The sequence below is a fragment of the Eublepharis macularius genome, chromosome 6 (genome assembly GCF_028583425.1).
Source record: "Eublepharis macularius isolate TG4126 chromosome 6, MPM_Emac_v1.0, whole genome shotgun sequence".
NCBI classification, from domain to species: domain Eukaryota; kingdom Metazoa; phylum Chordata; class Lepidosauria; order Squamata; family Eublepharidae; genus Eublepharis; species Eublepharis macularius.
This window is the reverse complement of record NC_072795.1, coordinates 120,949,835-120,962,402: the sequence shown is the minus strand read 5'-3', so window position 1 is coordinate 120,962,402 and position 12,568 is coordinate 120,949,835. Positions and strand designations below refer to the sequence as shown.

The 12,568-nt window shown below is 41.5% G+C and overlaps 1 protein-coding gene across 2 annotated transcripts in view; it reads right to left on the bottom strand.

The window, feature by feature from the left end:
- POLR3A (RNA polymerase III subunit A) overlaps window positions 1-12,568 on the bottom strand; it is a 43,565-nt gene extending 30,997 nt beyond the window's left edge. For both annotated transcript variants that reach the window (XM_054983633.1, XM_054983635.1), the window contains exons 1-12: window positions 12,455-12,568; window positions 11,468-11,603; window positions 9,976-10,113; window positions 8,508-8,679; window positions 6,763-6,917; window positions 5,754-5,993; window positions 5,024-5,186; window positions 4,311-4,447; window positions 3,118-3,221; window positions 2,239-2,380; window positions 1,456-1,596; window positions 266-335 (exon numbers count right to left, since the gene is read on the bottom strand). In XM_054983633.1, the coding sequence (XP_054839608.1) occupies window positions 266-335; window positions 1,456-1,596; window positions 2,239-2,380; window positions 3,118-3,221; window positions 4,311-4,447; window positions 5,024-5,186; window positions 5,754-5,993; window positions 6,763-6,917; window positions 8,508-8,679; window positions 9,976-10,113; window positions 11,468-11,603; window positions 12,455-12,498 (1,642 nt within the window). In that variant the 5' untranslated portion in view covers window positions 12,499-12,568. The remainder of the gene's footprint in view (window positions 1-265; window positions 336-1,455; window positions 1,597-2,238; window positions 2,381-3,117; window positions 3,222-4,310; window positions 4,448-5,023; window positions 5,187-5,753; window positions 5,994-6,762; window positions 6,918-8,507; window positions 8,680-9,975; window positions 10,114-11,467; window positions 11,604-12,454) is intronic.

The window sequence follows — 12,568 nt, the reverse complement described above, 5'->3', positions numbered from 1 at the left end:
CATCTTTACCAAGGGCTGGAGCACCCATGGGTTTGTGATCTTCCATACCCACGATACCAAGTAAATCTTTCTCCTAAGAAATAGTGCAACCCTAAGTAGAGTTACTCCAGTCTATGCCCACTGATTTCACTGAGAGTGTCTGCTTCTATCAAGTGCAAGCAAGATGGCTCAAACGCACTTCCACAAAGAACATTTATGAATCCCTCTGAAACAGAACTGCAAGTTCCTAAGATATTGACTCACTAAAAGGACTTCGGCTACAGACCTGTCAAGAAATCCTGAATCGCAGCAATAAGAGGTTCTCCATTTCTCGGTGTTACCAAATTTGCTTTGGTCTGGATACCGTGGAAGTTGGGGGGTGGGATGGGGTGAAAAGAGATGTTTTAATTATTCCCTTAACTAAACAAAGTTGATAGCCAATATTTTATTTTTTGTCGTTAATTACTTATTTTCATACCACAATATAATACCGTAAGAAATGCTTTTCACGGTATGTTAAAGTCAGAATTGATCGGGATATTATAAATAAATAAATCAGAAAATTTGGGCTACTAAAGCAAAGATTTCTGCAAATGTTCTATATAAACACAAACTGGACATTGGGATAACATTATCAAATATCAAAGCTTATTACTGTGCATTTAAGTTAGCAGTGACGCTACAGTGGAAAACTCTGATAAAACCACAGTAACAGAGCAGGAAGAACAGAAACTACCATTAATGGGTCCTATCTGGAACCAGAATAGAAATATGCCAATTAAAGGAAAGTATTTGCCATCCACAAAGACAATATATTATTAATTTTCAAAAAATCTTCATCCGTGCTTTGCTCCTTTAACATTTATACTTTATAATAAATAACATTCTCCTATTGAAATAGGTGGCAATGTCCAACTCTGGCATAACATTAGAATTAATTCAAATGATCACCCCATCAAGAAATGGCGAAAAACATGAACACCTCTCCTCCCCTTTTCAGTGCTTCCAATTAATAGAGATAAAGGATGCATACAGAAGTCACATTAAACGCACGTAACAACCAGGGCTGATGCCAAGGTTATGCACTCATGTGCCTGCACATCTCCCCACCGCCTCCGCGAATCTGGCAAGTTATGATATGCAAATGAAAAAACGTGGCTTAATGTCTCTGCATTCTCAAAAGCTGGATTTCTAAACCTGGCTTAAACTGCAGAATCCCAATTTTGGGAGGGGCAGGGAGGGACAGCTCCCATTAACGCCATACTTTTTCTACTTTCCCTTTGTAACTTTTCTCCAGTCCGACTGAGGCCTCCCTCCCCATATGCAAACATTTAAGGGGGAAGCAAGAGAACGATGGCAACACAACACAGACCCCGTTTGGTGCTGCAATGTACAATTCTTGCAACACAAGCTACGCAGCACGCAGCACACCCAATCCACTCTGCCTGCCAAGCGGCGGAAGAATATTCTGCTTACTCCCATCAGAACAAGCGCTTCAGCTTTGGCTTCTTCAGTCTGAGGAAGATGAAGGTTCATCTCATCGCCATCAAAATCAGCATTGTACGGCGTACAGACACACTCATTAAATCGGAACGTCCGGTGAGGTTTTACTCTAGCCTGAAAAAAAAAAGACCAAATAAAGAGGACATATAGAGCAACTAAAGAGAGCAACAACAAAATCAAAGATTTCAGAGAATTTCAGGTGGGAGGGTTGCCTTTCTGAACACTTTAATATGTAAAGAACCCCTGCAACTAGCACAGCAGTACCTGACTGCTATGATAGTTTTCCACATGCAGGGAAAGTTGGTTTGTTGCCATTTTTAACGTGGGCATTAAAAAAAAAGTTTTGTCCCTCACACACACTTCCACAGTATGAAATAGCACATCTCATTCTACCACTTTATTCTATTACATGAAGATCCAAACAAACATAAGAAGATGCCAGCCAAAGGGGACAAGGACAATTAGAATGGTCAGGTCCATTGTGAACATAAAATACAGAAGCAACCGCAGAATCAATGGAAAGATGACCCAAGTTATGGTAGGTGTGGTAGTACATGGAAAGTATTATCACTTAGAGAATACAAACATCTAAGAGAAGCTGAATAAAAACAAAAGTCCCATTTGAAGCTTATCGGTGGCCATCGCCAGTCATTAGCGTTCACTTTCTCATTCTCTCTTCCAAGAACGGCACAGATTATTCAAGCATTACCTGAATACAAAACCTCTGAGATCCCAACACAAGGTTACGACACTCACTATATGAGCCATGATGCTGAGCTTGTGCAAAGACGGCTGTCGATTGAACAGGACTATATCCCCGTCTATGAGATGCCTCTCTACAATGTCGCCGTACTTCAGCTCTTGCGCCATCTTCTCCCGGTTTCCGTACTTCAAAAACCTGCAGAGAGGAGAAAACAGATGGCACAGAAGGGAGGGGGACCTCAGTGGTGGTTTTCCCACTTTTAATGAAGAGCGTACCTATCTAAAACTGCAGAGGCAATTCTATAGACTGTCTGAGCATCATCAGAGATTCTCTGATGTATGACATCTTAGCTGAAAGCTTTTTGATACTACATTCTACAGAAAAGGTTTTTGTTTTTCTATAGTCATTAGAGATCAATGATCCAGTCCAACCATAGGCCTGCACATACACAGAAGCAGGCCTCTACTAGCACACAGCTAACCAGGGCAACAGGCTGCTTGTGCAAAGAGGTGCTACTTCCATGGTGTGTCATCCCAATCCGCAATGCTTTAATAATGTTAACCATAGAACGATAGAAGGATGGCTTTCATCCTCTGCCGCAAACCACAACCCAGCTGTGATTAGTTTTTGGAGAGGTTTCTTTGCTCTGAGCCTTTACAGTTGCACATGCTGACAAGATGGGCTGGACTTTCTAAATTTCTGCACACGTCTAGGGCAAATGGACTGGAAGAGAACTCCGTATCAGTTCCAAAGTCTGTACATATCTACCAAGTGACACCAAGATTATTAACTTGTGCTAGCAATGCAGAAATAAAATTTGGACGAGGAGAGATTCACAATAGCTTTTAAGTATGTTCTGAACAAGAACCAAAACTGCAAGATCAGGCATCTCCAAAAACCAGGAGGTGACCATTGCAGATACCAGGGTGCACCTTTTCATCTGGGTGTGCCTCTGTTGAATGAAGTTGGCTCCAGGATGAAGCTCTGGGCCATTTCGAACCAGTTTCCTCATAAGATCAATGTTCGCTTTGTTCACCTAGAAGAGGAATATGCCAATTAGAAGGCAGAAAAAAACAAAAAGCACTCCCAGTACTGTAACTCACTTCTTATGCAGGACGACCCTAAAGTTACCTCAGGTGCATGAAATTTGCATGACATCATATGCTGAATGGCATAACAACAGCATGGTAAACGATCAAGAGCTGATCAGGACATTGTTTTCATTTTTAAAGCCGCTTGTTAATTTTTCCTCTTTATAACAGTCTTTATTCCCCAGGTAGCCAATGAAGATCAAAACTTCATGTTCAAAGATATAAGAGAAATTCACCCAGCCCGCTATCTGCTAAGTTATCTGGGTCATCGGCCTCTAAAAATGCAGGGAGCAGCTCCCTCCCTCTCTTTCCTCAAGACATTTACCGAGCTAGGACAGCAGCCCCTGGAATTCTGGCACCCCAGGCAGCTGCTTAGTTTGCCCGAATGACTGAACTGGCCACGTTTTTATGTATGCTCTACAAACGGATATTCTTTTTTCATAATGACAAACAGCCTTTTAATTCTTAACTTGCAAACAGGAGGAGAATTGGGTAGAAAATTAACATAATATGCTAATTCCTGAATGAATCTAACAAGCAGACCATATTTCAGCCAATCTCTTATCAACAGGTCAGCTTTATAAATAAGAGAATTCTATTGAAAGTATATAATAAAATGAAAAACTCTATATTAATAAAACAGTCTCAAAACAGCATAATGAAACATACAACAGCAATACTGTGTTTTGCCTTGTTTCACGCTATTTGGTGGTGCAGAATTTAGCAATAGTGGGTATTGTCAAACAATGTTTCCACCCCTAAGAACAACTAAGCAGGAGGAGATCTAGAGAGAATCTCTGATCTTTGCTCCCCACTACATAGAGAACATAAACCTTAAACCAGGAGCTACAAAGTTCAGTTGGCTGTTCAGTTGGCTATGAGATTTCTCTGACATGCTGATTCAGAGCAAGGACCACGTCTGATGTCACCACATGCAGAAAGGTTCTAGGACAGAGCGCGCATCACCCAAACAGGCTCAGTGTGTTGATGAGATTATGTCACAGAGAACAGAGGGTTTTATTTTCTCCAATTACCTTCTCAGGAAATGTTAATATTTTGGCAACATGAACAGGTACAGCCACTTCGTCTATTCTCAAGTTTGGGTCAGGTGAAATCACTGTTCTGCCTGAGAAATCCACTCGCTTTCCAGACAAGTTTCCTCTGAACCGACCTTTAAAAAAAATTAATTCAAGACAACCAACTAAAAACCAAGCGATATTGCAAACAGGGTCTGTAAAAGTAACGGATTGAAGTTTTCATTTGGGGGAAAAATACGGGGGGGGGGGGGGAATGATAGAACAGTATCTGTAGCTTTAAGAAATGGATGTGTTCTGAGTGGCCATTTGTAAAAACCAAGCCTTCACATCAGACTTATAGATGCTTAAGTTAAATCTTTGGTTCAGGCTTCTGCTCATGTAGTCTTTTCACTCGGCCTCTCTGGTAGAAAGTCCCTTGTTTGTTAATTGGATGCACCTGTGAGTTATTTTGTTCTTGTGAGAAAGTGTCATTGAGCAGGCCAAAGCCTGGTGTTGAGCCAAGTTCCTAATCAGCGCTCCCATTTTCGCATGCTGTAATGCCAGTTAAAAAATTGGCATTATTTCCAATTTAAAGGATCTTGGATAGTAGGGCTGGAAAAAAATCTGCCAAGAAGCCCCATTACTGTGCTACAACCGTGGTCTTTTAAAAGCGATTTCATACGGTCAAATGTGACCACCAAATAAGGTGGAAATTACATTGGAACACCTACCCTGCTTTCCCTTCAATCTCTGGACGAAGCCTCTTGTCCACTTCTTGGGCGCCATGTTCAGAGGAATGCCGGAGAGTTCGCTGTTAATGTAGAGAGCACACTGGAGCTGCAGAAAGTCCCAATCCTCCATTATCATCTGAGTCTTGGCTCCCGAAATTCTATGCTGGTCAAAATAATTAGCAGGTTCAAAGGATGCATCGACAAACACAAATTCACATTTTGATAAAAGATTCAGCTGTTCATTAAAAGCATATGGAAATTGTTAATCAGATGGAAATTCCCAAACGCTATTTTCACAAGGTTTTAGCGGCGTAATCCTAAGCAGGATACCCTTATAAACACACTGAAGTCAGCAGGCTTAGAAGGGTGCTCCTTTGCTTAGGACTGGGCTGCAAGTCATAAAACCTACCAAAGACAAAAACTAATTAGAGCAGAAACAATTTCAGCACCTGGATTTTTGAATGAGAAACGCTGAGGAAGTTTTCTCTGCCCAAATCTGTGACAACTATGGTTAAGGTATTTGATTACTAACATACTACACGGCAAATAAATCACCATTTACAATCATAACTTGGCAAAGCAAACAACAAAAGCTCTACAGTGTGAACTAGCCATGCATTTCATTACTGCTTCAAACGTGTTTCAAAAGTTAGCAATGTCCTTCCTTCAACAAGATGTTATAAAAGAGTCATTAAGAAGCAGAATTACATCCGTACAAACAAAACCTTACCTTTTTGATCACATCGTTGAGGAAAATTATTTCTGTCAGTTTCATTGTCAAGTCATCCTCGTTGGTGCCTGATTTTAAATCACTGACCACAGAGGGCCTAATGCATAGCGGGGGGACCAGCAGTCGTGTCAGGATCAGGTCGGAAGGCTTGCCCGATTCCGGATTCATCAGAAGCAGGGGGATATCTTCTGCAGGGATTCTCTTTAAGATATTCAGAACTACCAATGGATTCAAATTCTCCTATAAAGTTAAAAGATTACAATGATTAGGCCAAGCCAGGCCACAGTCGTGTCAGGATCAGGTCAGAAGGTTTGCCTGATTCTGGATTCATCAGAAGCAGGGGGATATCTTCTGCAGCAGGTTCATTCTAAGCATGCCAGCGTTAGACTTTAGAGCAGACTTTTAACACATTTTCTTAAACAACATCCTTAACGTGTTATACTTGACCCAGTCTCACTTAAGTGCTAACATCTCTTCCAGCTACAGAAGAGATTAGTCTTACACAGTAAATCAGCAACTCTGAACCTATTTTTCATGGTCTTTCCCCCTCTCTGTGAAAAGAACCATGCCCATCTTTTCACTGACACCAACTCATCATCCTCAGTGAATGATACAAAGGACTCCTCAAGCCAGTGATTCATTTAATTAGTTCTGGCCATCTTGAGTCAACAATCTCATACAGACTTCTTTCCTAGCCTTGCTATCAAAGAGTCTCTTAGTTAGAAATACTGGGGATATAACCCAGGAATTTATACGAAAACCATAAACTCAGCTGCTGGGCTACAGTGGCTCTAAACCCCTGATGGCTTATGAAGTACCTTCAACATAGGATAAGGAGCCGCTGCTCCACTGGTCTAACAGTCACTGTTTTTCCTGTGCATGGCAATAGATGACGGCTGACCAGTAAAGTTCAACTGCTTACATGCATCTACTGATCTAATAGAAATCCCTGTTTCTACAGGAAGAGAAAAACTGAATCAATACAAGATGGTTTGGGATTCTCATTCACCTGTGCTCTTCCCAGCAAGGATTCAATTTCTTTATTATGTTCTATGGCAGTGTCAAAGGACTGTCTGAAGTTAGACACTACAGGATCCACTATCTTCTTAGTGGTCTTGTATTTCTCATGTATTATCTTCAGCAAACCACACTTCTTTACAGTACCTAGAAGATAAGTTTGGGCAAACAGAATCACAAAAAATACAGCCAATGCACCAACATAAAACATGTAAAGGCAGCCAAGAGAAAGCAACTAACTTCTGTCTCATGTTATCACCAAGCCTAAGAATGTTCAGTTCAAGTTTCTTGGTCTCAACTCAATAAGCAATTAGAGAATATCAATCACAGAAACAAATCTAAGAAAACGTCTTAACTTTTAAAATCAGACACATTTAGAATTCAGGGTGATTATCCACATGTCAAAGTTCTATAATAAAAAAACTAAGAGATCAAATGATAAACTTTCAGGAATCCAGGTTACATCTTACCACACTGGCATAACTGTGAAACTGTTTGGAGGAGCTAAATATCTGATTGCAATATATGGTTTTAACATTTATTTATAATCTATAGATCCCAAGCAAAAAATATTAATTATATATCAAGGATGGCATAACTGAACTATTTATCTTGGAACTCATGCTACAATCCTCATAACAATTTCATCATTGTTCCTATTTTATAAATAAGTAGTGAAGCTTTCCCCTTACCAAGGGAAATGAAGCAAACTCATTATTTTAACCTACTTTTCCTGTATCTAAGACCAGCACCCTATCTGGACTCAAACAAAACAGCTTAAAATGGCCCACAGCCATGTTGTCTGGATGAAAGGTGATGGTAAACAGAATAGAAAATATTTTTGTTAAAACTTCCTGTTTAGCAATTTCCTACAAAATACTAACACAGAACATGGTTCTGTGAAGAACTCTTTTCACTAGATTTGGCTTCTTTAAACTGGGGAAAAGTCAACTGTTCCACACTAATCAGAATTAAAGAAGAATACTCAAAATTTTAGTCAGCAACGATATGAAACAGATTAGCAGGAACTGCCTTTACTGCTACTGAAAATAAACAGGAACACATTTCCATTCAAAGCTCTGTTCAAACAAAAAGGGAAACAGGAAGTTAAAGAAGGATTTTTTTTAACTTCAAAATTTTAAAATGTTTTTCCTGCAGGCTTTTGTAAAACATGCAGAGCACCACATTTTAACTATCAAAGAACATAGAGAGTCAGTGTGGTGTTAGCGGTGAGAGGACTGAACTAGGATCTGACAGACCCAGTTTCAAAGCCCTACTGCACACATGGGGCAGTCACACACTCTCAGCCTAACCTACCTAACAGGGTTGTTATGAGAATAAAAATGGAGGCGAGAAGAACCACGTAAGCTGCTTTGGGTCTCTACTTTGGGGAGAAAGGGAGAGCATAAATAAATTAAGTAAATAAAACTCTTTCATGCTTTGAAAATGTCCATTTAAATTGTGAAATCGGTTATCATCTACTACGCAAAAGCTGGCCTTTTGATTCATAATACTGCTTGGTCAAATTGATCTAGTTTGGTAGGCTGGCACTGGACTGTTCTGTGTCTCTGTGAAAGGCATCACCAACCCATTTGCAGCAATGAAATACTCAAATTGAGTTGTATTTGTTTGTTGCAGTAGGTAAGATGTTACACACGCACACAAAAAACAGAAAAGCTTCAGTCTGTAGATCTACACAGTTCTGAACATGAAACAGATTACAGCCCTCACCCTCACCGTTAAATGCCCCACAGTAAGGGCAAGTGTTCTTTTTCCTGCACTTTTCAGAGACCTTTTTTTTCAAGCCACGTTTCTGGAGGTAAGTCAAACCAGGTCTCTTCAGATAATCTAAAAACTGCTTCCGTTCTTCAGAGGTCAGCATGATACGGCAACAAGTCTTGCAAATCATCTGCAATGGAAGCAGAAAAGTATTTTAATAGAGGGTTTTTTCCTACCACTACTGGGAAAAAATGTTGACCAATACACATTGGAATACTTCACACATTTTTAGGCACATAAAGACACAATGCTTCTCAAGGAAAAACAGCTTCAAAAAGATGAGCTTCCTGTCTCCCAATTTCTGAAACATATTAACCCTAAGAAAATAATGCAAGTCAAGCTAAGTATGCTGGCAAATGCTCATGAGGGTCTGAGAAAGTCTATTGTAGAGGGCTTATTGTTTATCTACAGTGCTCAGGGTTACAACTCTGATTTTCTTGCTCAAGGATGACCTATGTGAACAAAAAGACATAAGGGAAGTACTACATTATTGATTCTTCTGGCTTCTGACACCACTGATCATGGTATATTTCTCCACTGTCTATCCAAGTTGGGGTCATGGTGCTCCAGTGGTTTTACACCTACCTGACAGACAGGTTCCAGAAAGCAGTGCTGGGAGAATTCTGCCCTACTCCATGGTATTTATACTATGAAGTGTCTTCAGGCTCTACTGCTTTCCATATGGTACTGAACATCTACACAAAACCAGGGAGGGATTTGGGCTGAAGTGTCTAAACAAGGAACAGTCACAAGCCTCTTTCACTTGAAAATATCTGCACTGGTTCCCTGTCTGGCCTTGGGTGTAATTGTAAGTGCTGGTTTTACGCTATGAAATTCCAAACAGCCTGAGAAGAGGATATCTAAAGGAACAGTTCCCAAATTCTTTTAGCTCTCTTGGATGCCTTGAGACTTGGAGGTAAAGAAGGTGGCAATGGCAGAGAGGAGTTCTTCAGTGATGACTCTGTGCTCCTTGAACAGCAGGATTTTAGTTCAGTGGTACCTTAAAGACCAACAAGATTTTCAGGGTATAAGCTTTTGAGTATCAAAGCTCCCATAGTTGATTCTGGAAATCTTGCTGTTCCACTGGAGACCAGTATAGCTATCCACCGGAACCTGTGCTCCTGGAAAACCTTACCAAGGCTGGGGGGTCAATGCTTTTATCATTTTGGTGACAACAAACTTGCTTTAAAGGTAAAGTGTGCTGTTGGGTTGCAACCAACTCATGGAGACCCTATGAAGTTCCACTTTATGAGGTTTTTCAATGCAAGAGATGAGCAGAGTCGGTTTGCCATTACCTTCCTCTGCATGAACCTGTTTTAGCAAGAGTTTAATACAATTACGATTGTGCTCCTTAAAAATAATGTGACAGACTCCCCAACCATGGTGTGTGTGGTTTTTGGACCCTGAGATTAAAACACTGATTTACCTGTAAAATGCCTATTACAGCTTTGAAGTACCCTACATGGAAACAAGGCAGCTCCAAATCAATGTAGCCATAATGACCCAAACACTCTGCCAGATTCTTTCCACAGGTTTCACAAGGACGATCCTTTTCACTTGTGCCCTGGAGAATGGAGATGTATAAACAGTAGCCCAAAAGTCAACCATCACAGAACTATGCATCAGTCTCATGCATCAGTTACATATGTCCCAATGCCAATTTGCCCAGCCTGCCGGGTTACATTAAAATACTGATTACCCCAAAGTTCATAAACACACAGCAGCTTTTAAAACATATATACAAATCTACTAAGAGACAGCAGGGAAAGGAGAACCCATAATGCATTATGTTAGTGGAAACAACTTCTTTGATTCTAAATTGGCCTCGTTGGCAGAAAAAAAAACCCTGATAATTGACCCAGCTAGCCTGTACTGGTCTCTTAACAGACTTTTTGTCCAAGATCCCATTAAAATGAAGATGCCAGGGACTAGAACCTGGTACCTTCTGTATACAGAGACTCTTGTTGTTCCATAGAGCTACAGGCATTCTCTATAACAACCCTGCACTCGAGCTAGCAGTCTAGTAGTTTGGTGGAACTGTTAGTTATGGAGATATTTATTTGTATAAGAACAAGACTGAGAAAGATCTTGGGGTTATAGCAGGTAGTTCAATTAAAATGATGACTCAGTGTGTGGCAGCAAACTCCATGATGGGGATAGGAAAGGGACTGAGAATAAAGTGGTAAAATACTGTAATGTCCTTGTATAGAATTACTGCACAGCCTTATTTGGAACACTATATATGGTTCTGCTTGCAATATCTCAAAAAGTATATTGCAGAGCTGGGAAAAGTATGGAAGTGGACCACCAAGATGATCCAGGGGCTGGGACACAATTAGGAAAAAGTCTAAAGAGTGAAGAGTTGAAGAGTCTAGGGCTTTTTTAGGTAAGAAAAAAGGTGGTTAATGGGGGAACTGGGAAGTCTTTTAAATGATGCATGTGATGGGGAAAGCAGATACAGGATGCATTTTCTCTCCCAAAATACTAGAGCTCAGAGGCACCCAATGAAGTTGATGGGCAATAGAAACAGGATAGACAAACAGAAATGTTTTTTTATGCAGCAAGTGAAATGCAATGCCAGGGGCCACAAGCAAAGATGGCTTTAAAAGGCAGACAGGTAGATTTATGGAGGATAAGGCCATCATTGGCTACTAGCCATGGTGAGTAAAGGGAGTCTCCCTCTTCAGAAGCAGTAAGCCTCTAAAACCGAGTGCTAGGAGGAAACATCAGAGGAAGACCTTGGCCCTCTGTGCCCTGTTTGCCGGCCCTCCAGGACAACTGGTTGGCTGCAGTGCGAAACAAGATGCGGGACTAGATGGACTACTGATCAGATCCCACAGGGTTCTTATTTATATTTATTTTCCAGATTTTTATCCTACTCACAGACCCATAAGACATTCTGCAGTGAACCGTCTTACCATGCGATGGTCCAGCACACCATAGAGCAGAGGAGAGTGATTGTTGTCTTGACTGTAAAGGTTTTTGCTGACCACCTGGATGTGAGCCTGCTGCCGCATCTCTTCAGAGGATTTCATCCCAAAGCAGATGTGGCTTCTATAAAAGAAAACAGTACCACAGGTGGTCCTATGAAGGGGGTGCGCTTGGACTTTTCTGAAGTGCTAAGTGATGACTGTGTCAGCCTCTCCTCTTGTGCACATTGAGAGGCCTATTAGAATAGCTGGGTTCAACACAAACTCAGCTTGGCCTTGTCTCCTTAATTATGGGGAAAGAGTAGGAAAGAAAGTCAGGCAACCGTCTGAATGGGGCACCATCGTAACATTCAGTATACGGGGGCCCAAATTAAGCAAAGTTAAGAGTTCACTCTTGAAAACACTCAAAATGCCTAGTCCATATCTCACTCCTGCCCCAAAACTCACTCCAACAGGAACATAACAATAACCTATTCACAGGTCTGTGGCAATGATACCAAAATTATTTATTATTTACCTCATTCATATCCCACTTTTCTCACCGCTAGAGACCCAAAGCAGCTAACATCATTCCGTGCTTTCCCCATTTTTATCCTTACAACAACTCTAGGGAGGTGGGTTAGGCTGAGTGTGTGACTCTCCCAAAGTCACCCAGCAACCTCCTGCGGCAGAGCGGGGATTCCAACCTGGGTCTCCCAGATCCGCAGCCACTATGTAAAGCATTAATACCACTGATCTTTCTCAGCATATTGTTTATTGAAAACATCGCCTCTCTCTCTCTTTTCTCCTCAAAATGGAATCAAAACAGTTGGCAGAAGAAAACCGCCACACCAGCACAGGAGGCTGAGGGAGCCTCTGGCGCCCCCAAGAAGGTTCACAGGACTCCTCCCCCCCACCCCTCCTGTCAATCACGCCCAAGCCCCGCCCCTTCTCCAACCCCGGCCGCCGCGCAGGCTGCGGCCTCCCCCGCCTCACATCTTCTTGGCCACGTCCGTCTCGCGGAACTGCTCCTTCACCATGATGCCGACGGCGCCCTTCAGCCCCCCGGCCCGAAGAGCGACGGAGCCACGCGCTTCCCCCACAGGCACC